The sequence below is a fragment of the Schistocerca piceifrons genome, chromosome 3 (assembly GCF_021461385.2).
Source record: "Schistocerca piceifrons isolate TAMUIC-IGC-003096 chromosome 3, iqSchPice1.1, whole genome shotgun sequence".
NCBI lineage: Eukaryota > Metazoa > Arthropoda > Insecta > Orthoptera > Acrididae > Schistocerca > Schistocerca piceifrons.
The window spans coordinates 616,343,070-616,369,154 of NC_060140.1; the positions used below are offsets into that span (position 1 = coordinate 616,343,070).

Sequence of the window (26,085 nt, forward strand, 5' to 3'; positions counted from 1 at the left end):
ACCATCCTCTTTGTTCCACAGATGTGTAACTGCTTCATTATGGGCCTTGTAAGCACCTGCTAGGATCAAGACATCGATAAAGCACTTCAATGGCATCTACTGGTTTCCATTTACTACCGTAAACAAGACTATCCTCTTTGTTAGTCCATTTTAGAATTACATCTACAATGTTTCTCCTAAGAAACAACTGAAAAGCTGATTCTATGGAGTCTACATTTTTCACTGCGAATTTTGTTGGACCTGGCTTTACTCGCATTATGTTCCATCTCTCTTCTCTTCCACAAGCTCTTCTCAACTGGTGTTTGTGCCACACTACTTCTTTGTTTTTAGACCTACACAAAACAAAAAATAAATAAAAAATACAAAGGTTATATCTTGGCGCTAGTTCCTAACGCACATTTACAAAAATACTATGTGTACTTACATATGTCAGAAATATGTGTTACCTCCTATTCAGGCTGGACATCTGCACTGTCCAAATCTTCTTCTGAACGTCCGTCTGATTGAGGAATATTCTCTTCTAAGACGTCAATTTCTCCATCGCTGCATGAGACATCGGAAACTATATCACTGATATCACTATTTGATTCTCCAGATAGAGGATTATCCTGCAGTAATATTTCAAGCACTTCATCTTCAGAAAGGTGACAAGACATTTTCCACTAAATGCAACACACACAATAGTAGTCTCCACTTGTATGGAACAAATAACTGTCGGCTTATAAAGTATTGGCAACAGTCATACGTTACAACAATATTTACAAGAATAAAACAAAGGAAATACAGCAACAGTTACGGATTCAATTCAGCATTATTGGGTAATAATACCGCAAGAGAGAAATGGGGTCGTATTTAACCCCAATGGTATTCAGTAGTTGTCTCTTGATTTTCATCAAAACTAAATATTTTCAAAAAGTTATATTAGTATATTACGAACCCATTACTTAATTCAGGAAAAGTCCGAATTTTTCATAATTTTTAGGAATAGGAAATAAGGTATATTTTACAGAAAATTACGACCTGGGATCATTATAGATCCCACGGTATTAGGAGGGTTAACAGCCAACTGCCCAACGTTACAATAGCGACTATTGCAACAATGCCGACCAGCCTCAGACTGCACACAGCACAATCCGTGATTTTCATACAGAGCGCTACGTGGCGTTACCAATACAGAAACCTAAACAGCCTACTTACAATTTGAACATTACGATGTTTTTTAAAATGATCTAGAGAAACTGTTTACCTTTCAACTAATGTATACACAGAAGATATTCTGGTTTTCTGGTGAGTGTAACGCAAGCTAAAGGTGTATCGTTTTGAAAGAAAGTTTCAAAGGCAGAGTGCTCAGCAGCACTATTGCAGGGTGCTTCAAAACAGTCAGTAACAGCACCTCATATTTTAAATGTTTTGGCCTACTGTAGAAAGTGAAACAGCATCAACTGTCAATGTTAGTGGCTGCAATCATTATTCTGCCTCTCCAGGAGGTTTTCAGACGTGTGGAAACAGTAGTGGAGAGTGTATAGGCACATAAATAGTGGCGGTATTTTATCACATCATATTATTGAGACGCTTAGAACCATAAGGGCTTCAAGTAAACCATCATCAATTTTGAGATTGTAGAATGTATGTACGCTCCTAACATCCATTGATCTTACGGTGAAACACCTTTATCTCTCCAGAATGAAATTTTCTCACTGCAGCGGAGTGTGGGCTTATATGAAACTTCCTGACAGATTAAAACTGTGTGCCGGACCGAGACTCGAACTCGAGACCTTTGCCTTTTGCGGGCAAGTCCTCTACCAACTGAGCTACCCAAGCACGACTCACGCCCAGTCCTCACAGCTTTAATTCCGACGGTACGTCGTCTCCTACCTTCCAAACTTCTCAGAAGCTCTCCTGCATACCTTGCAGAAGTAACACTCCTGGTATAGCACTTGCCCGCGACAGACAACGGTCCCGAGTTCGAGTCTCGGTCCGGCACACAGTTTTAATCTGACAGGAAGTTTCACCTTTATCTCTATCTGTAAGCCAAAAATATATACACGAAGATTAATTAAAAGAGGTTTTATCGATTTCTCAGATATTTATTTCCATATGGGCCCAAAGTACAGGCATAATTTTGTTACTCTGCGCTGCTCAGTTGTTATCTAAGGTTGGCAACATAGTTTAGCGTTTACATCATGTATACAGTGTAGTACTTCATAATCGAAGATATATGGGCAGTTATATATTAACCCGAAGTCAGAGAACATTGTTACTGAAAATGATGGTAACAGGGACAACGATGTTTTAGAATGCTTATAATTGTATGTATGGCGCATTTAGTACTTCTTCTTTATGTTCCGATTTTACTTCCACCTTAGTTACAGGCTTAACAAATGTCGAAAGACACTATTGTCACTAGCCTACAAATTTAATTTTGTTAATCAACATTAATAGTAAATATAATCGTAAATTGGGTGCAATATTTTCCCATTGGAAAGTTAGGATGTTGAGACTTCGTAGAAAAGCAGGTCAGACCTATGAGATTAGTGGCTTGTTATTTGATTTTCAGAAGGGCCTACATTTATCAAAAAAATTTTGTGTGCTTTGGGCCCTTATGGTCATCAATGCGTCAATATAGAAACTATTTAGTGTGGAAGGCCTCTGAACTGGAATTCTCTTTGCAGGGGGTCAGGAAGCAAGTTCATCCGTGTGGGAAAGAAACTGAAAAGAAAGCTACGTTAAACATAGCTTACAATTTCTTTTGGAATTCCTTGCCATTTTGAGAGTCTTTGAGGCTTCTATATTCTCGGAAAGATGTCTGAGAAATTGGGAAACTGATACGCGTAGAAATATAAACGGTTTTAAGAAAATTTTTGTATGGGGAGGTCATGTGCTTACTCCACCTCACGCCTCTCCATCTCTTGTCTGGATCTGCAGATGCCGACGGTCCGGATTTAACATCTGCACAATGCAAGAATACACCACCACTCTTTTTGAGGGTGTAGAACGTAACATTTTTTTGAATGTGGTTCTAACGAAAAGTGTCCGCAGCTCGTGGTCGTGCGGTAGCGTTCTCGCTTCCCACGCCCGTGTTCCCGGGTTCGATTCCCGGCTGGGTCAGGGATTTTCTCTGCCTCGTGATGACTGGGTGTTGTGTGATGTCCTTAGGTTAGTTAGGTTTAAGTAGTTCTAAGTTCTAGGGGAGTGATGACCATAGCTGTTAAGTCCCATAGTGCTCAGAGCCATTCCCATTCTAACGAAAAGTAAGCTGCTTTTGTTTTCAAAATGGTTCAAATGGCTCTGAGCACTATGGGACTTCACAGCCGAGGTCATCAGTCCCCTAGAACTTACAAGTAATTATTCCTAACTAACCTAAGGACACCACACACATCCATGCTCGAGGCAGGATTCCAACCTGCGACCGTAGCGGTCGCGCGGTTCCAGACTGAAGCGCCTAGAATCGCTCGGCCACCACGGCCGGCTCCAGCGTTATGATATCTCTTAATTAACGAATGCACATCTTTTATTTTGAAATTAACCAAGAATCTCTACTTTAGCGATATCTTCTCATACATTCATGATTCTCAAGTCGGCATGACTGCAGTGACACACACGACCAAACATGGTAAAGTTTGCGAAGCGGAACCTGAATCGCCCGTGAGAAAGAGTGAGGATGCTCCCACTCCCCCACCCCCAGCTCCGATCAACGACCGCCTGACCAATGACCGGTGCCGCCTGCGTCCGCCGGATGCCAGGCCAGACATCAACAAGGCGTAGAGTGGCCGGGGTACGGCGTGATGTCAGTGATCACGTGCCGGCGCTGAGCGCCCACTTAGCACGCGGCGGCTAACGACCGCCGCCGGGAGGACTAGGCGCGGAGGCTGGCCCGTGGCCGCAGTGCCACTCGCCGCCCGCCGCCCGCCGCCCGCCGCCGCCATGAGGACGCTGGTGTCGCTGGACCCCCTGCCGCTGCCCGCCGCCGTGCAGCTGCGCGTCGAGGAGGCCCTCAAAGCTGCCGCAGCCAACGGAGGCTGCGGCGCCGGCGCCGATGCCAGTGCTGGCAGCCAAAAGCCGCCGCTGCCCCCCGACACCAAGAGTAAGTGTTCTGCTGTCTCACGATACACACCAGAGATTTGTCAGTTTCATGTGCATTACATTTCCTGCAAAACGCTACTAATCAAAACTAGCGTGACGTATTACAACGTGAAAAAAAATTGTACTACTTATAAATAAATTCTCTGTTTCTAAGTGCCGCTAAAGTTCATACAGGGTGTTACAAAAAGGTACGGCCAAACTTTCAGGAAACATTCCTCACACACAAATAAAGAAAAGATGTTATGTGGACATGTGTCCGGAAACGCTTAATTTCCATGTTAGAGCTCATTTTAGTTTCGTCAGTATGTGCTGTACTTCCTCGATTCACCGCCAGTTGACCCAATTAAAGGAAGGTAATGTTCACTTCGGTGCTTGTGTTGACATGCGACTCATTGCTCTACAGTACTAGCATCAAGCACATCAGTACGTAGTATCAAAGGGTTAGTGTTCATCACGAACGTGGTTTTGCAGTCAGGGCAATGTTTACAAATGCGGAGTTGGCAGATGCCCATTTGATGTATGGATTAGCACGGGGCAATAGCCGTGGCGCGATACTTTTGTATCGAGACAGATTTCCAGAACGAAGGTGTCCCGACAGGAAGACGTTCGAAGCAATTGATCGGCGTCTTAGGGAGCACGGAATATTCCAGCCTATGACTCGCGACTGGGGAAGACCTAGAACGACGAGGACACCTGCAATGGACGAGGCAATTCTTCGTGTAGTTGGCGATAACCCTAATGTTAGCGTCAGAGAAGTTGCTGCTGTACAAGGTAACGTTGACCACGTCACTGTATGCGGCGTGCTACGGGAGAACCAGTTGTTTCCGTACCATGTACAGCGTGTGCAGGCACTATCAGCAGCTGATTGGCCTCCACGGGTACACTTCTGCGAATGGTTCATCCAACGATGTGTCAATCCTCATTTCAGTGCAAATGTTCTCTTTACGGATGAGGCTTCATTCCAACGTGATCAAATTGTAAATTTTCACAATCAACATGTGTGGGCTGACGAGAATCCGCACGCAATTGTGCAGTCACGTCATCAACACAGATTTTCTGTGAACGCTTGGGCAGGCATTGTTGGTGATGTCTTGATTGGGCCCCATGTTCTTCCACCTACGCTGAATGGAGCACGTTATCATGATTTCATACGGGATACTCTACCTGTGCTGCTAGAACATGTGCCTTTACAAGTACGACACAGCATGTGGTTCATGCACGATGGAGCTCCTGCACATTTCAGTCGAAGTGTTCATACGCTTCTCAACAACAGATTCGGTGACCGATGGATTGGTAGAGGCGGACCAATTCCATGGCCTCCACGCCCTCGTGACCTCAACCCTCTTGACTTTCATTTATGGGGGCATTTGAAAGCTCTTGTCTACGCAACCCCGGTACCAAATGTAGAGACTCTTCGTGCTCGTATTGTGGACGGCGGTGATACAATACGCCATTCTCCATTTTGTGGCGGCGTTCGTAGCGACAAACAATTCGCTGTAGAAACGGCTTACGAAGTCACCGCCACACTTTTAATAGCGGGCCGACCGGTCCGCTGGAACAGTGAACAGAAAGATGAAAACCCAAACACTCTGATTAAATAAAAGTCGGTACTTATCTTTATTAACGAAGATACAGAATCACAGAAGTGAACTCCGTGTCTACAGAAATCTGTCTAGTTCGAGTCGGAGCGGCTAGGTCAGCGTCGGCTGACGACAAACAACAACTCTGCTGCGATGAACACACAACTGACTAGCAAGTACACAATTCGGTGGCGAGTATACAACTGAGCGGTGAATCCAGAACTGTCCTAGTGCTCGCGACTCCAGCGCTTAAGAACCCAGAAGCCAGCGGTGGCGCGCGCAGACTTGCGGCGATTTGCTGTCTCGCTGGCGCTGCTTAGGCGGACGGCGTCCGGACTTTGATGCTGCCAACCTTTTGGCAGCGGGCTCGGTTGGCATTACTGGCTAGGATATAACACTCCAGGGCTGCATCAGCGAATCAGGGATTCCAAGCGACGGAGGGTGGATGCATGTATCCTCGCTAACGGACGACATTTTGAACATTTACTGTAACAAAGCGTTTGAAGTCACGCTGGTATGTTCTGTTGCTGTGTGTTTCCATTCCATGATTAATGTGATTTGAAGAGAAGTAATAAAATGAGCTCTAACATGGAAAGTAAGCGTTTCCGGCCACATGTCTACATAATATATTTTCTTTCTTTGTGTGTGAGGAATGTTTCCTGAAAGTTTGGCCGTACTTTTTTGTAACACCCTGTATATCGAGGATCCCGATGCATTTTTTTGGCAGTTTTTGAGGACATTTCTCTTGGAGAAACAGTGGGCTCGCTAAAAGTAATTTAAAAATGGATTACAAATTGTTTCGACTGCAATAAAATACTTATTTCAGCGGCTACCGGTTTCGGCGAGTTTGTGACCATTGTCAAACCGTTTATACCTTGGTGGTAGGAGATGGCAGTGAACGGAGAAGGACTGTTCGACGTGGAGTCATAACACCTGTTCCGTTCACCGTCAACGCCTACGCTCATGGTATAAATGGTCTGAGGGTGGTCACACTCAGACCAAAACCGGTAGCCAATGAGATAAATGTTTTGCTGCCGTCGAGATAGTTTGTAATTCACTTTGAAAGCATTCTTTCGTTCAGTTATCGAAAACGCTACAAGTAACAGACAGTTCATGACGTTACAATAGAGAAATCAGAAATATGATGTTAACAAAACTTTTCATTAATTTTATCTTAATGTTTCTCAGCTACTAAAACATTGCAATGGTTCAAATGACTCTGAGCACTATGGGACTTAACTTCTGAGGTCATCAGTCCCCTAGAACTGAGAACTACTTAAACCTAACTAACCTAAGGACATCACACAGGTCCACGCCCGAGGCAGGATTCGAACCTGCGACCATAGCGGTCGCGCGGTTCCAGGCTGTAGCGCCTAGAACCGCTCGTCCACTCTGGCCGGCCTAAAACATTACATAAATTGTGTACCTATCCCAACGGTATGACATTTCTATCAGTGAGCCAGATCACTGCTAATTGCAGCCGGCGTGACACACTGCAATGGCATAAGTGTATATATATATATATATATATATATATATATATATATATATATATATATATACTCCTGGAAATGGAAAAAAGAACACATTGACACCGGTGTGTCAGACGCACCATACTTGCTCCGGACACTGCGAGAGGGCTGTACAAGCAATGATCACACGCACGGCACAGCGGACACACCAGGAACCGCGGTGTTGGCCGTCGAATGGCGCTAGCTGCGCAGCATTTGTGCACCGCCGCCGTCAGTGTCAGCCAGTTTGCCGTGGCATACGGAGCTCCATCGCAGTCTTTTACACTGGTAGCATGCCGCGACAGCGTGGACGTGAACCGTATGTGCAGTTGACGGACTTTGAGCGAGGGCGTATAATGGGCATGCGGGAGGCCGGGTGGACGTACCGCCGAATTGCTCAACACGTGGGGCGTGAGGTCTCCACAGTACATCGATGTTGTCGCCAGTGGTCGGCGGAAGGTGCACGTGCCCGTCGACCTGGGACCGGACCGCAGCGACGCACGGATGCACGCCAAGACCGTAGGATCCTACGCAGTGCCGTAGGGGACCGCACCGCCACTTCCCAGCAAATTAGGGACACTGTTGCTCCTGGGGTATCGGCGAGGACCATTCGCAACCGTCTCCATGAAGCTGGGCTACGGTCCCGCACACCGTTAGGCCGTCTTCCGCTCACGCCCCAACATCGTGCAGCCCGCCTCCAGTGGTGTCGCGGCAGGCGTGAATGGAGGGACGAATGGAGACGTGTCGTCTTCAGCGATGAGAGTCGCTTCTGCCTTGGTGCCAATGATGGTCGTATGCGTGTTTGGCGCCGTGCAGGTGAGCGCCACAATCAGGACTGCATACGACCGAGGCACACAGGGCCAACACCCGGCATCATGGTGTGGGGAGCGATCTCCTACACTGGCCGTACACCACTGGTGATCGTCGAGGGGACACTGAATAGTGCACGGTACATCCAAACCGTCATCGAACCCATCGTTCTACCATTCCTAGACCGGCAAGGGAACTTGCTGTTCCAACAGGACAATGCACGTCCGCATGTATCCCGTGCCTCCCAACGTGCTCTAGAAGGTGTAAGTCAACTACCCTGGCCAGCAAGATCTCCGGATCTGTCCCCCATTGAGCATGTTTGGGACTGGATGAAGCGTCGTCTCACGCGGTCTGCACGTCCAGCACGAACGCTGGTCCAACTGAGGCGCCAGGTGGAAATGGCATGGCAAGCAGTTCCACAGGACTACATCCAGCATCTCTATGATCGTCTCCATGGGAGAATAGCAGCCTGCATTGCTGCGAAAGGTGGATATACACTGTACTAGTGCCGACATTGTGCATGCTCTGTTGCCTGTGTCTATGTGCCTGTGGTTCTGTCAGTGTGATCATGTGATGTATCTGACCCCAGGAATGTGTCAATAAAGTTTCCCCTTCCTGGGACAATGAATTCACGGTGTTCTTATTTCAATTTCCAGGAGTGTATATATAATTTAAAAAAAATAATTCTCACCCATTTTCTCTTAATGCTACCCAAAGCTTAAATCATGAAGCAAATGTGAGTGAGTTGTGCTTTTCATCTGTAGCATCTGAGCAGTATACAGAGCCAGCTATATTGTAGACACGAAGTAGGCAGCCGTCTATTGCGCTGCAATTTGGGTGAGCCAGAAAGTTTTGGCGAAAAACCATAGAATTTTCACGAATTAGATTTGTTAACTAATTAGCGGTTTACCTTCCTCATCAAAATAATTTGAAAGCATCAATCAACAGTACATTTTATGAAACATAAATACACTACTGTGCAAAAATTAATGACGAGGGTAATTTTCCCTCGATGTGTCAGTGTCAAATGACGTAGCTCAATGAAACCTGCGCCATACATAGAAAAACTTCCACGCGTAGCAGAGAAAGTAACTGAAAGAAATATGTAATGAGACGAACAGAAATGATGCTCTTATTCAAAGACAATAATTGCACTGAAGTCACGCCATTTCTCAGGGCCCTCTGGTTTTTACAAAACCTGGGTCATGGGCATTAGTAGGATGAGTGGCCACCATAAACAGCAACGCATGCTCTGTAACATGCCCCCATGCTAGACCCCAGGTTGATATGGAGTTGTTCTCGTGCGGCGTTCCATTCCTTCACCACTGCAGCACACAACTGTGGAATATTAATTGGTTCATGCGAACGTGCTGCAATTCGTCTCTCCAAAGCATCCCACATACACTAAGTAATCAAAAGTATCCGGACACCCCCAAAAACCTACGTTTTTCATATTAGGTGCATTGTGCTACCATCTACTGCCAGGTACTCCATTTCAGCGACTTCAGTAGTCATTAGACATCGTGAGAGAGCAGAATCTGGCACTCCGCGGAAATCACGGACTTCGAACGTAGTCAGGCAATTGGGTGTCACTTGAGTCATACGTCTGTACGCGAGATTTCCACACTCCTAAACATCTATTGGTCCACTGTTTCCGATGTGTTAGTGAAGCGGAAACATGAAGGGACACGTACAGCACAGAACCGCACAGGCCGACCTCGTCTGTTGACTGACAGAAACCGCCGACAGTTGAAGAGGGTCGTTATGAGTAATAGGCAGACATCTATCCACACCATCACACAGGAATTCCAAACTGAATCAGGATCCACTGCAAGTACTATGACAGTTAGGCGGGAGGTGAGAAAAGTTGGATTTCATGGTCGAGCGTCTCCACATCGGCACACATCACGCCGGTAAATGCCAAACGACGCCTCGCTTGGTGTAAGGAGCGTAAACATTGGACGATTGAACAGGGGTAAAACGTTGTGTGGAGTGAAGAATCCGGTACACAATGTAGCGATCCGGTGTCGTGGTTTGGATATGGCGAATGTGTAGTGCCAACAGTAAAATTTGAAGGCGGTGGTGTTACAGTATGGTCATGTTTTTCATGGAGGGGGCTTGCACCCCTTGTTGTTTTGCGTGGGACTATCACAGCACAGGCCTACATTGATGTTTTAAGCACCTTCTTGTTTCCCACTGTTGAAGAGCAATTTGGGGATGGCGACTGCATCTTTCAACACGATCGAGCACCTGTTCATTATGCACGGCCTGTGGCAAAGTGGTTACCATGACATTAACATCCCTGTAACAGACTGGCCTGCACAGAGTCCTGACCTGAATCCTATAGGACACTTCTGGGATGTTTTGGAACGCCGACTTAGTGCCTGGCCTCACCGACCGACATCTATACCTCTCCTCAGTGCAGCACTCTTCGAAGAATGGCTGCCATCCCCCAAGGAACCTTCCAGCACCTTATTGAGCGTATACCTGCGAGAGTGGAAGCTGTCATCAAGGCTAAGGGTGGGCCAACACCATATTGATTTGCAGTATTACCGATGGAGGGCGTCACGAACTTGTAAGTCACTTTCAGCCAGGTGTCCGGATACTTTTGATCACATAGTGTATGCTCGATGTTACTTAAGTCGGGGAAACGGCCAGGCCAGTCCATTCGCGGAATAGCCTCTGCTAGGGGATTTTGCACCTGCGCTGTTTGATGTGGTCATGCGTTGTCATTCATGAAAACGAAGGCAGGGCCATATGCAGCCCTGTAAAGACGCACACAAGAAAGGAATAGGCCCGTAAAGTGTCATAGTAACACTGACCAGTGAATGTACCATATTCGACGATGAATTGTTGAATTAATAGTGGCACAGTTCTAGAATAAACTCTGGCAGGTAACTGATCACTTTGCTTTTACATGATATTCGAGAGCCATTCAACATATGTACTTCTCTAGCCTGACTTATCGTATTTATGACTATTCTTGAATTGGATATTGCTTTGGTTTAGTTTATTCATATATTTTTATTACGAATCTCGAACGTTATTGCGAAAACAAATACTAATGCGTTGTAACACACTGTAGTAACAGTCTTCCAACAATTTAATGTTTTACTGTGGAACTGTAGGAATAAATGAAAGGAGAAGACTCTTGATCCCATCTTCGCCTTGGGTCCCATAATTCTTAGAGGTGTCACAGTAGATTAACTTCAGGATTATTTGAACATCATAGGTTTCTGTATCAAGTAACAGTTCTGCACCAATTTGTGACTCGAGCAAGATACCACTCTCTTACAGTTGATATGGCGCGTCCCTCACTAATTAACTCTTTTAAGTGAAACTCGATACTTCGGCCGAAATTTTACACAGGTTGTCCTTCAGAACACCCTCTTTGGTGTAAGTGAAAAGGTATTCTAGTGTAATAGATGAAAGCTACAAGGTGCTGCTTATATTTATCAAGTGTAGCTCACGCCCTCTTCCCGTGATATTTGTTACACAGCATTGTGAGAGAGCCTTGATGGAATTTCAATGAAGGGGATTCATAGGAAAGTTGAAGTATAGAATCGGTGGTGATGCATGCTTTGATGATTCCATTGTATGAGTGCTGCTCATGAAAGACAAGTGGCAGCCACACTGTAGTAATTTGCCATCTGTAACGGGCATTGAGTGTACTACGCAGAGGTTAAAATGATCCAGTCTGAGCTATAGTCCTTTCTGACGCATGGCTACGGAGATTTGAAAAGCATTGATTCGATTCCTTTCTTTTTCTCTCTCTCCACAGTACGGGTTACGGCTGCTAACGAATACAACGCTTTGCCTAAATGAAATGTTGTATGTTGTATCACGTGCAAAAAAAAAAAAAAAAAAAAAAAAAAAAAACTAATGGGGTCTCATTTTCAGCCATTAGACGTTAGATAAGTATCTTACATGTACTACTCGATGGCATAAAATATCGTGAAGAATCTTTGAACACGCTAGACCTGAATCAATACTGGCCACATTCCTCTAGTTTACTTACTAAGCAAAACATTTTCGTTCGTTACTATAAAACAACGAAAACGGGAAAAATAAATGAAAGAATAGATTGGTAAAACTAAGCAAATATTTACAGTTACATCCAGTTTTCGAAGAGAATAGTGAAATGTACATTAAATTTTAACACAGAAAATGTCTGATTACCCACATACCGAATATGTAATAATTTTTGTATGTGTTGTATGATATTTACCAAATTACAGTTATAGTAGTTAGCTTCCATTGATTTAAATAGTATACAGAAATATTTAATATTTATGTACATTGTATTTGATACAGTATATCTGCAAGCCCAAGCTTTTTTACATGAGATAACTGATACCCAATTTAAAGGAAATCTCCGTGATAAAATTTGTCTCCTTTTCTGAATCTGCAGTGACGCAATCTACTTAACATGCAAGTTCATATACCTGTTTAGTTTCATTTGCTTTTGTTCTAACTCTGTGTTCTGAGCACTACAGAACCAAGGATCTTAATTATATATCTAAGATGATAGTTAAATATTTTATTCCATTAGTGGCACATATCAATTGCTTCATTTCCCACCAGTGAATGCTTGGTCCCTTTCATAAACAAACGTGATATACACGTTGCTGACGGCTAGAACCGTGTGACGCACCTGGGCCCAAATCTGAAATCTCTGCTTTTTGCAACAAGAGCTCACACCGACTGAGCTACCCAAGCACAAATCACAACCCACCCCTACAGTTCCACTTCCACCATTCGCTTATGTCCACCTTCTATGCAGTTTGGATGATAGAAGAGGGATACCGCCAGAACTAAAGAAGCGAGAGCGTTTCTCGGCTGTGTTTGTAGAGCTAAGTCGGTAGAGGCACTTGCGAAAGGCAATGGTCCCAAGCTGAATTACTGATACAGCACGTAGTTTTGGCCTGCGAGGGAGTTTCGTATTAACACACACTGCGCTACATAACGAACATTAATTCTGGAAACCTGGTGTAATAAGCTTTTATGCGTTTATTTAGTGCTCTACGTAAAGAAACATGTTATCCCTAAGATAATTCATGCGATGTACGAAAAGACGTACAGAATCTTCATATGAATCAGTTTCTACAATTTATCATTAACGCATGTAAATCCAATACAATATTCTTGTTGCGTCCGGATCCCACTCCATTTATTGCAGGGTCTGAGTGTTACTATAGATTTGGCATTGTTAGTGTCAGAGGGTGGCCGGATGCCCTTCCTGCCGCCACCCCACACCCCCAGGGACAGAATTAGCGTACTCCAGCTGTCTGCATCTAGTGTAATCCATGGAATAGTGCGAACGTGTCTGGATGTCTGCGAGTGGTGTAACTGTGGCGGGACGTGGGGATCAGCCCAGTATTCACCTAACGGGATGTGGAAAACCGCCTTAAAACCACATCCAGGCTGGCTGGCACAACAGCCCTCGTCGGTAATCTCCTGAGCGGATTCTATCATCGGCCGGCGCGCCTACCCGAGTCCAGGAAGCAGCGCATTAGCGCTGTTGGCTAACCTGGCTGGTACAATAAAAAATAAGGCAATTAAATCTCGAATTTGCATGACTATGGTTTTGATTTTTTTCTGTCGGCCTAATTATCATGCGAAATAAACGGTGAAAGAAGAAAATTCCGAAAACTGTCAGAAGCATTCAGATTTCTTGTAGCACCTTGAGTCTCTACAGTCCGAATTTCTAGGAAATTTCGAAAGGCCCACTACGTACAGGATGTTACAAAAAGGTACGGCCAAACTTTCAGGAAACATTCCTCACACACAAAGAAAGAAAATATGTTATATCGACATGTGTTCGGAAACGCTTACTTTCCATGTTAGAGCTCATTTTATTACTTCTCTTCAAATCACATTAATCACGGAATGGAAACACACAGCAACAGAACGTACCAGCGTGACTTCAAACACTTTGTTACAATAAATGTTCAAAATGTCGTCCTTTAGCGAGGATACATGCATCCACCCTCCGTCGCATGGAATCCCTGATGCGCTGATGCAGCCCTGGAGAATGGCGTATTGTATCACAGCCGTCCACAATACGAGCACGAAGAGTCTCTACATTTGGTACCGGGGTTGCGTAGGCAAGAGCTTTCAAATGCCCCCATAAATGAAAGTCAAGAGGGTTGAGGTCACGAGAGCGTGGAGGCCATGGAATTGGTCCGCCTTTACCAATCCATCGGTCACCGAATCTGTTGTTGAGAAGCGTATGAACACTTCGACTGAAATGTGCAGGAGCTCCATCGTGCATGAACCACATGCTGTGTCGTACTTGTAAAGGCACATGTTCTAGCAGCACAGGTAGAATATCCCGTATGAAATCACGATAACGTGCTCCATTCAGCGCAGGTGGAAGAACATGGGGCCCAATCAAGACATCACCAACAATGCCTGCCCAAACGTTCACAGAAAATCTGTGTTGATGACGTGACTTCACAATTGCGTGCGGATTCTCGTCAGCCCACACATGTTGATTGTGAAAATTTACAATTTGATCACGTTGGAATGAAGCCTCATCCGTAAAGAGAACATTTGCACTGAAATGAGGATTGACACATCGTTGGATGAACCATTCGCAGAAGTGTACCCGTGGAGGCCAATCAGCTGCTGATAGTGCCTGCACACGCTGTACATAGTACGGAAACAACTGGTTCTCCCGTAGCACGCCGCATACAGTGACGTGGTCAACGTTACCTTGTACAGCAGCAACTTCTCTGACGCTAACATTAGGGTTATCGCCAACTGCACGAAGAATTGCCTCGTCCATTGCAGGTGTCCTCGTCGTTCTAGGTCTTCCCCAGTCGCGAGTCATAGGCTGGAATGTTCCGTGCTCCCTAAGACGCCGATCAATTGCTTCGAACGTCTTCCTGTCGGGACACCTTCGTTCTGGAAATCTGTCTCGATACAAACGTACCGCACCACGGCTATTGCCCCGTGCTAATCCATACATCAAATGGGCATCTGCCAACTCCGCATTTGTAAACATTGCCCTGACTGCAAAACCACGTTCGTGATGAACACTAACCTGTTGATGCTACGTACTGATGCGCTTGATGCCAGTACTGTAGAGCAATGAGTCGCATGTCAACACAAGCACCGAAGTGAACATTACCTTCCTTCAATTGGGCCAACTGGCGGCGAATCGAGGAAGTGCAGCACATACTGACGAAACTAAAATGAGCTCTAACATGGAAATTAAGCGTTTCCGGACACATGTCCACATAACATCTTTTCTTTATTTGTGTGTGAGGAATGTTTCCTGAAAGTTTGGCCGTATCTTTTTGTATCATCCTGTATATGAATGTGTTGCTTATGTTTGGTCCATATACAACATTAAGATTATGATGAGCATATTCAATTATCATACATAGCAGAAATTAAACAAAACAGCAAACAATTCCTTGACAGCAACACTTTTGCAGTATGCTCTGTTTCCCGTTTAGTTTCGCTTCTTTCTCCAGTTCGTTCTCCCATCATATTTATCTGTTGCAACGAAAAATTAGAGTACTAAAGTCAAGTCACGTACGAATCCAGGTGGGATGAGAGTAGGATTAAGTTATCTTGGTACCAAGGAATCTCTGCAAATCTGGTGATCCTGCAGCTACTGTGAATCAAGGCACAAAGGAATTAAGGACTATAGCTGTCAGTAGGAATCGATTTACATCAAGGGGGCAAGTTGAAGAATCTGAACCTTGGTGTTCGGTCTACTAGGAAAACGTGCTCACCACTACGCCATCCGGGTACAGCTGTCACTACAACGGCATGGACTACCCTAGCACGCCTCCTGTCAGATCCAGATTCTCAAGTTATACCAGACACTACTGGTGTAGTAACCCTGTTCGTTGGAATCATTGCTCGCGGCTTCTCGCCGATTGCTGTAAGACTTCGAGCTTGGTGTACATCTGCACTTAATTACGTGTGGTGTCAGTTCTCTCGGACATTCCTTCAGTGAAGATGCGCACGAAGCCCTAACTCGTACTGGAACTGGAGAGATGCCGCAACCAATGAGGCTAATTGGGATCTGAAGGGCAGCGAGCTAGATTAGTGCGTGCTGTGATTGCGTCTACTGTGTCTCTATGGCGCAGTGGCCGTCACATTTTCCTAGTAAGCAGGCGACCCGAGTTCGAATCTCGGTCTGGCACAAATTTTTAAATTGCCCCATTGATATAGATCACTGGCAAATACTGTATTTAATTCCTTTGTGTCTATGTGATTTACTCTGTAGGTTCAGGTTATCTTGCAATGGACGTAGGTGACTCAAATACATTTACCTAAAATGTTCAAATACAACAGCACCGGACATGCACTGTGGCAAGTAGTAGTACACTGAAACTTTTAAAGAGCTCTCGATCTTGTAGGCTGTACAGGTTTCTCTGCATAAATTCGTTTGTTGCAGAAAAATATTTTATTATTGTAGATATTTTGTTTCTATCTATCTGTTCAAGATATCTTTACTTTCTTGTATATGCAAAATTTACTTCTCAAAACAAGGTATTCGTTATAATTTATAGCTAGCTTTCGCGTTCCAGGAGACTGGAGGATTTAGAAAACGAACTTTGCGAAATCATGAACTGCAGACAGCACATGCACTAACTTCACTAATTTAACAAACAATATTAGCAGAAAACAGCCTGTCCGAAACGGTAAATAAAAAGAAAATTTCAGTGTGACAGTCTTAGCTAAGACGAAGTAACTCGGTGTGAGCTGTCGTTACATATAGCACTAAGGTGCCACATGAAACGTCTGTGGTTAACCACTGAGAGAATTTAGTAGACTTGAAAATGAATGCTGTTTAGTAAGGTGTACGTTTGCAAGGAAGAATAACACCAGGAAGATTTATTTGCTTCTTCATTTCTCTGAGTGAGTAGATACATTACTTCCGTCTCGTTACGTTAGTACAGCTGTTATAAAAATCAGTCGAACATATTTTTAATAACATTAAACAACAGATTAAAAATGTTTGAGCTCTCTTACCGGATCTCTCAATAACATTTCTCAAGAACATACAGTCCGATAATGTGAGAAGCTATAACTGATGATGTTCGTAGGTTTGCTAACTTTAGAAATTTTAACTGACGTTATGACAGATGCAGAAACCTTTAGTAAAATGAATGTCATCTACATCCACATGATTACTCTGCTATTCGCAATAAACGGACTGGGAAACGGTTCAATGAACCACCTTCAAGCTGTCTCTCTACCGTTGCACTCTATAACGCCGCGCGGGAAAACCATCACATAATTTTTTCTGTGCGAGCCCTGATTTCAATTATTTTATCGTGATGATCATTTCTCCCTATGTAGGTGGGTGCCAACAGAATGTTTTCGCAATCGGAGGAGAAAACTGGTGATTGAAATTTCATGGGAAGATCTCGTGGCAACGAAAAACACCTTTATGTTAAGGATTGGCACTCCAATTCACGTATCATGTCTGTGGCATTATCTCCCCTATTTCGCGATTCGATGTCATCCGTCGGTCCCACCTGATGCGGATCCCACTTCGCACAGCAGCACTACAGAACAGGACAGACAAGCGTGGTATAAGCAGTCTCTTTAGTAGACATGTTGCACCTTCTAAGTGTTCTGCCAATGAATCGCAGTCTTTGGTTGCTCTACCCACAACATTATCTATGTGGTCGTTCCAATTTAGATTATTTGTAATTGTAGTCCCTAAGTATTTATTTGAATTTCCCAGCCTGTGGGACTTATCGCGTAATTAAAATTTAGCCATTTTCTTTTAGTACCCATGTGAATAACATCACACATTTCTTTATTCAGGATCAATTGCCACTTTTCGCACTATAAAGATATCTTATCTAAATCATTTTGCAATTCGTTTTGGTCATCTGATGACTTTACAAGACAGTAAATGACAGCATCATCTGCAAACAATCTAAGAGGGCTACTCAGATTGTTTCCTATGTCGTTAATATAGATCAGGAACAACAGAGGGCCTATAATATTTCCTTGGGGAACGCCGGATATTACTTCTGTTTTGCGTCTATAAGCATGATCCCGAGTTCGAGTCTCGGTCCGACACACAGTTTTAATCTGCCAGGAAGTTTCATATCAGCGCACAGTCCGCTGCAGAGTGAAAATCTCATTCCTTATCTCTGTCGATGAAAACGAAATAAATAAACATTATAAAAGTATTTCCAGGCCGGACCCACGCAGGCAGAAATATTTCCTCGGTATTGGACACCTTTATGAGATTCATTCCTACAAATATGATAGACAAAATTGTTGGTTACACAAACCTATATATTTGAGAACGGAGATGTACAGTTCGATATACCAGAGAAAGAGATACTAGGTTAACTTCTTCTTCGGAAATAAAAGCTCTTTGTGGAGTTATGTTCTTGATCGGTCTCAACAAATGTAGCCACGCCAATGCCCGAAGAGCTTGCCGAGTTGTATTTTCCTATAACAGACGTAGGCTCCTAGTGAGAAACATCAAGTTTGATTACAGGGCGACTAGGGGAATACGAGAAAAGTATGAGAGATTATCATCCGTTAGGAAAATATACAGAAACTTTGAAAGTAACTGTAAAAACATCCACTCACTATCAGAATTTGTGACCATTTATGAAAAGCTGCTTCCCTTTCGCGATCGGTGTAGTTTCATCCAATAAATGCCTGCCAAGTCGGCAAAGTTCGACCTGAAATTTTATGCCATGTGCGACAAAAGAACGTTTTATGTGCACAGCTTTGAGACATAACGCGGCAAACGAAGAGAAGGTCCTTCCTTTATATCGAACAAACCGTTCGACATAATCAAGGCCGGCCGGCGTGGCCGAGCGGTTCTAGGTGCTTCAATCTGGAACCGCGCGACCGCTACGGTCGCAGGGTCGAATCCTGCCTCGGGCATGGATGTGTGTGATGTCCTTAGGTTAGTTAGGTTTAAGTAGTTCGAAGTTCTAGGGGACAGATGGCCTCAGATGTTAAGTCCCATAGCGCTCAGAGCCATTTGAGCCATTTGAACATAATCAAGCCACTAGTTCGGCCCGTCTTAGGTTCTCACAGAAATGTGACCACCGACAATTACTACACTTGGCGCAGTTTCTTCTGGTGAACGGGTGATATTTCTTGTTACAATGAAAGATAAAAAAAGAACAAAACCCCTCAGACTTTATGATTCTGAAATCCTGAGAAAGCGTCTCTTCGCTATTTGGATTCCAGTACGATTTACCCGGAGAAATGGAAGTGCAGAGCGAGTGATATTTAATGTTTTCATATTTATATGTGTTGTAATTTGTAGTATCATTAATTTCGGTTAATATGAGAAATACATTTAAATGATTTATACTGTAATTATTCAGTATTGTACATTATTCAAACCGAAAGTATTGCTATTTTCAGTTATCTTTATCCCTGAAATTGGTACCGAAGTTAAAATAAATATTATTTGCCTATGAATTTTAATATTGTTATATTGTGCTGACATTACAAAAGTGATAACTCTTCCAAAAATATACGGATGGTAACAGATTAGTAGTGAATATTTAATCTATAAACGGTATCAATTTTTCAGTGCAATACGTGAATTTGCAATTACTTACTGTTGTACCTTACAGCGCCAGTATGCAGGTCTATTGGTAAAAACCTATCGTCTACAACGATCTTCTGCTTTTTTAGGGTCTAAACATCTGTTTTAAGGAAAAAATGCGAAATGTTTTCCATAAAAAATCGTCGAAATAAATCTTCACAATCTTGTTGTGTCGAGAAAGATGTGGTGTGATTGTAGAAGTACATATTGCCGCTCCCCAGTTTCCAATGTGTTTCAACTTCACTGCATGGGTTTATTTTTACTAGGTATCTTCAGACAGCAAAATGGTTCAAATGGCTCTGAGCACTATGGGACTCAACTGCTGAGGTCATAAGTCCCCTAGAACTTAGAACTACTTAAACCTAACTAACCTAAGGACAACACACACATCCATGCCCGAGGCAGGATTCGAACCTGCGACCGTAGCGGTCGCGCGGTTCCAGACTGTAGCGCCAGAACCGCTCGGCCACCAGCGGCCGGCTTTCATACAGCACGTAGGGACTGTAGATCCCCGATGGAGATACTTAACAAGCAGTGCGCAATGGTAGAGTAGAACTATAACTGATGCCTCCGCACTCTGATCCGCGACCACAAATGTTGGCAATTGTTTTTCTGCGGTACGGTTTTAAGACTAAGAGGAGTTAGTCTGACCAGGAAGCGAATCGTCCTGGGACCTGAGTCAATCCCTGCTTAAGTTTTGAATAAAACTTGTGAGCAATGTATTACTAGAAAGTGCTACTTGCTATAAAACTGTCTTGTCTTATTTTAAGTTATTTTCTTAGAATTTAACCGAAAGTAAAACATGCAGTAACACAAAATACGCTTATGTGGGTTAGCACTTTCTTCTGCCAACCACTTCATTTCAATAGGTGGGACAGGACTGCACATTTCTATACTCAGATTCGAGAGAAAAAAAATTCATTGTCATTGTAAATGTGGCGGTATACGGGTAAAGAAAAAATGCCGCACTCGGAAGTCGACAAGCGATTCTTGATCCCAATTCAAGCCAAAAATGTACCAAGAAAAACCAACCTAGTCCCGCCAATAGGTTTAATGGAGATACAATTTAAAAACTGAGGCCCTAGAAATGATGTAAAGTGCGTGCAGCGTGGCCAAGAACAGAGAGCGTGAAGTTAGCGCGGTGAAGAAGCATTACCTCAGTGGGACAAGTAATGCTACGGGGAACGGATATGCAGACTCGTAGAGGCTGGATTCGCGTTCACAGCAAACTTCTTTTTTCAGTTACAGCATAGAACTGTATCCAACTTACACCTCCACAATGCGGTAGCTTGTGTATTTATTTCTTTTCCTATTACGTTTATTTAAACATTAAGACATTACATGAAGTTCTTACAGACCTAAACGAACACTTTGTTTCGTCTATAACGCACATAAAGCCAACAGAAAATGATACAGTAACATCGACTTTACCCAGTGAGGTGCAACTACAAAATAAGTAGGCTACACTGGATTGCACATTATGCTACGCACAAGGATTCCATTTTGTATATCTGACATATAAGCTTACCTTCACAGAGGCAGTACATACACGTATGAGCATTGTTCACTTTAAAGAAGATGTTCAAAGTGAGCACCTTGTTTTCTTCGCCAACAGGTGGAGCACACATTACTGAACCCTAGGCAACACACCTTCATCGACCATGGCCGAAGCGGCTATTAGGTCTTGCACATCCACGTGTGGAGTAGTCTAAACTTGTTAATTTAAGTATCCTACTAATAAAAGTCTATTGGATTAAAGCCAAAACATTGGACCTCCAAGTCCAATCCATTTCCCTGGAAACACCTCATTTAAATAGTTACGCACATTCATTCCAAACTCTGGGGGTGCAGCAATATGCTGAACCCACAGTTGTCGCCGGACACCAAGTGGAAAGTTGTCTAATGCGACAGGCAAAGTATTCCAAAGACACATACGATACATAGGGACATTGAATTTGTATGGTAATACTGTAGGTAGGGACTTAAAAGCACTGCTCCCACGATTCCAGTCCACGGGTTTATCCCAAAGCGTGTCAGAAAATCACGTTCACGGATGAAATGTGGGTTGTGTTCCGACCAGTAATGGCTGTTGTAGAAGTTGAGAATTCCTTTACGATTGAATCTAGATTCTTCAGTACATTTACAACTTTTTCGTTAATTTCCACTTGGTAAAACAAGCATTTCACGAAACTGTACTTGTCGGCCGTTGTGGCCGAGCGATTCTAGGCCCTTCATTGCGGAACCGCACTGCTGCTACAGTCGCAGGTTCGAATCCTGCGTCGGGCATGGATGTAGCGTACAGATTCAGTAGCTTGTAATGGTGTACCAGTAAACGTTCTCCAAGATTTCGACTCGATGCTTAGCTGGTTTAGGCCAATGACTGCTGCCAAAGCTGACTCATTTATCCACTTCTGGCCCTTATGCAAGCAGTTATTCGGCTTGGCATTGACTGAAAGGGTTGCAGGATGTCCTCCTGAGGGATACGGTGCCCAAGTCTATGGAATCGGCACGTTAGATCGTGGAAACCCGAGAAGCTCCAAACATTTTGAACTGGGAAGGGATCCGGCGACCTTGCCGGCCAAGGTCAAGCATGAGGACAGGCAGTAGAAATTCTCGTCATGTGCGAGTTGGCAGTATCTTGCTGAAATGTAAGCCCAGAATGACTCGCCATGAAGAACAGTAAAACGGGGAGTAGGATATCACCGACGTACATTGTGCTATAAGGGTTCCTAGGATGATAACCAAAGGTTCAAAATGATTCAAATGGCTCTGAGCACTATGGGACTTAACTTCTGAGGTCATCAGTCCCCTAGAACTTAAAACTACTTAAACCTAACTAACCTAAGGACATCACACACATCCATGACCGAGGCAGGATTCGAACCTGCCACCGTAGCGGTCGCGCGGCTCCAGACTGTAGCGCCTAGAACCGCTCGGTCACTCCGGCCGGCTGATAACCAAAGGGATCGTACTACGGATAGAAATGGCTAACCAGACCATCACGCCAGGTAGTCGGGCCGTAAGACAGGCGACAGTCAGGTTGATATGCCACAGCTGTCCGCTGGAATCCCGTTTACAGGAGAAGTAATGTCTTCAATGATGAGTCCCGCTTCGATTTGAGCCCCACTGACCAGAGAAGACATATCTGGAGATGCTCCGGACAGTGATAGGATATCATCCTAACTGTCGCCCAGCACATAGCCCGACAACCAGAAGTCATGGTCTGGGATGCCATTTTCTTTCGTAATAGGACCTCTTGTCATCTGCAGAGCCCTTATAGCATAGCGGTATGTCGATATTCTACGTCGTTTTGTTGTAGTTCATGACAAGCCATCCTGGGCTTACATTTCAGCAAGATAATGTCCACCGACATATGACGAGAGTTTCAACTGGATGGATTCGTGTTTGCCAAACCCTGCCTTGGCCAGCAAGATAGCCGTATCTCTCCCCAGTTCACAATCTTTGGAACAGGGCCTTGAAACCAGGTCGGGATTGAGTCGATCTAATGAGCCAGTTTGACAGAATCTTGCACGATGTCCCTCAGTAGAGGCAGAGGTGGACCAATACGTTATTATTCTGCTCAATTTGTAAAACTCTTCTCTTGAATAAATCATACAATTTTTCTGAAATTGTAATCATTTTTTTGTCTGTACATGTATTTCACATTGTCTGTACATGTGTTTCACATCTACCAATATCGGTCCCTATTTGATAATTCCTTCGTGGTGTGTAGTTTCTTTCTTTCTTAAAACAAATATGTAAGTTGAGTGATAGTGAATTTTTAGAATGGCTATACGTCAATAAGTACTAGTGGGGACCAAAACTGCTGCCCTTTCCTACAGCCCAAACTTCATTAATCTATTACAGCTCCAAAGCGTATAACACACTTGTGTGACTCTTTCTTCAAAGTATAGAACAATCTGTTCGAGCATTCGATAAGCTAGAATGGAGTAACTATCATGCGGGACATTTGGGTTACTATCCAGTACCTTCATACTGGGTATTGTATTGGTAGTCGACGCTGTAGAACAGCTACTCTCAGTTAACTGCAATGAAGGAGAAGAAGTATTCCATGAATAAATGATAGAAGAAAAAGATTTGTGGCCTATAGGGCACTAATCGAGGACACTAAAAGTAATCAAAGCCTTGTGCTGTTGACATAACTGGAGCCAATGCTGAACACGATCTCATAAAAACCTTATTTCATTTGCTCAACGAGTGTTCTGTTGTATAGAACTTAATTTCGGCTTGGTAAGCAGTGCGCACAATACTGAAAAGCACCAAGGGTCAAATCGCAACTGACAGAACTTCGTTACTCTTTTGGGGCCGTGGGAGACTGGATGGTCTTGCTGAGAGATTGTTCAACACGTTTGACGTCTGGGTATCACTGGCAGTGACAGGATGCTCAGGCGCTCGCTGCCGTGGCTCACGAGACCAGCAGCGCACTCACTCCCACTTGACGTGCTGCTCCAGGAAAGCAGCCTTTGTGCGCCGCATGATAACCGCAGCTGCCACAATAATTCTCTGATGCTGTATACTTTAGGAGCTGGAGGCAACCGGTGCTTTTGTTGCAACAAAAATCATTTTGTAGGATTCAACCATCCTGTGTAATACCCAAATGTCACAACAAAGCGTTTCAAAGGCCAAACCTCAGATAATTACGTTGATAATTCTCCACTCTACTCGTATTTAGGCAGAATCAAAGTTTGTGATGGATCCCATAGATGGCGATGCAGAGGGTAACACAAATTAAGAAACGTAAACAGGCTTGGACGTCCAGTTTAAGCTTAAGCCCAAGCAACATGCAGCACGCCCTAAAATAACTTTTACTGCGGAAGTAGAAGACCTCCATTACCTTACTATTAAGAAAGTCGATAACAAATACAAATGATCCAGTTTCAGGAAACTCAAATGCAGATATATTATCGTGAATGCCTGTTCATGTGCCCTTACAAGAGGCTACAGAAACAAAAAACAAATAGTAGGCAAACGCACTCTCGACCAGGAGACAGTGCAAATAAAGGAATAATAAAAACCATCCCAATGAAATTTCACGGCAATATGTCCCATCAGACTGAGAAATGTTTTAGAAAATCTAAAGTCAGATGCCGTTTCCAAGTTAACAACACGCTACAACTTCGCGTAAAACGTTAGTTGTGAAGTGCACATGACAAATTTGACAGCTGTGGCCTATACAGAAACGAATGTAATAATTGTGTTAAGTACTGTATCGTCCAAACCGGCCGCTCTTTTAATGTTAGTTTTGAGGAGCATTTACAGGCAAGTAACAAAACTACTTTTGGGTTGCACTTGGCGGAAATCGACCATACTATAGGGAGTGCTGAAAAAAGTATGCGTGTTTTCCACAGAACACAAAAAGACCGTGCTCTCAGTTTATTGGATGGACTTTAAATTTATAAAGCCAAAAGGTAGAGCCGCGAAAGTGCTCAATGGGCAACGTGATTTTGTACCCAATGCCTGCTTTGCTTTGTTTGACAATGTTTTAAGTTAATGATAGAAGGCCTCTCATCTGTATATCTTGCCCTGTCGTTACGTAGTATAGGGCGCATCGCATCACACATTTGCTACGTTTGCTCGAATCTGAGTCTCCCTTCTCTTTTTATATGACACATTTCATTAACAGGATAATCTTATTAAATGATTGTTACAATATTTCGTTACAGTTTTCTTGGAATGGCGTGCCGGAAGGTACGTGAGGCTCTCTATTTATTAAACTCCACTGACTTCGAGGCACTCCATTTATTAAACTCCCCTGGCTTCTTGCCTACGCTGCATTCCGGTGACGGCGCCAACAGACGTCACTGATGTGTTCAACATTTTTCGCTTCGTTCTCTAGTAATTCTATGAACTTCGTTGTTTTCCTAGATCCATAACCTTGTTCTTGTATATGTTATTATTTTTATCTAAAATGGCCACAAGGGCGTCTCACGAACATGTATTATCACTTAACTATTTCCTTTAACAATTTTAAATTTAACTTTATTCGTTTTTCTAATTATTACTGTTTATCACTGTAATACCTTATACATTTGGTAAGCTTACTATAGACTTTACCTATTGTATTGCTCATTTATTCCATACTTTACAATATTATAATCACCGAATATGTGTAGACTTACATTAGCGACATCTAATGAGCTTACGGCACGAGCATTTACTGTGGCTACTGCACTGTAGTTAGTCATAAACAGTAGCGATAGAGACAGTAGGACTGCCAGAACTGTGACCTAGTTTACATCACATTTCAAATTTGTGAGACACTGCTAAGCTGATTCTGTGTTTACTTTGTGACGATGCCAGTACTGCTTTATTGTATTAGAAAATGTTATAAAACAGTTATGCCTCGTCATATCTTAAGCGTATGCTTTCACATCTATGAAAGTAATAATTTTTCTTTATAGCACATTTCATTTTTCCAAGACGTAATCTGTTCACTGGTGGTATTTTATTTCCCATGTTTTGCTACAGATCTGAAGATGGTCATTACTTACCGAAACTGGTAGTCTAAGGA

The 26,085-nt window shown here is 43.6% G+C and overlaps 1 protein-coding gene across 1 annotated transcript in view; it reads left to right on the top strand.

The window, feature by feature from the left end:
- Positions 1-3,709: 3,709 nt before the first annotated feature.
- LOC124788895 (putative inorganic phosphate cotransporter) overlaps positions 3,710-26,085 on the top strand; it is a 77,708-nt gene continuing 55,332 nt past the window's right edge. Inside the window, exons 1-2 of the mRNA XM_047256178.1 lie at positions 3,710-3,775; positions 3,976-4,084. Coding sequence (XP_047112134.1) covers positions 3,710-3,775; positions 3,976-4,084 — 175 coding nt within the window. The remainder of the gene's footprint in view (positions 3,776-3,975; positions 4,085-26,085) is intronic.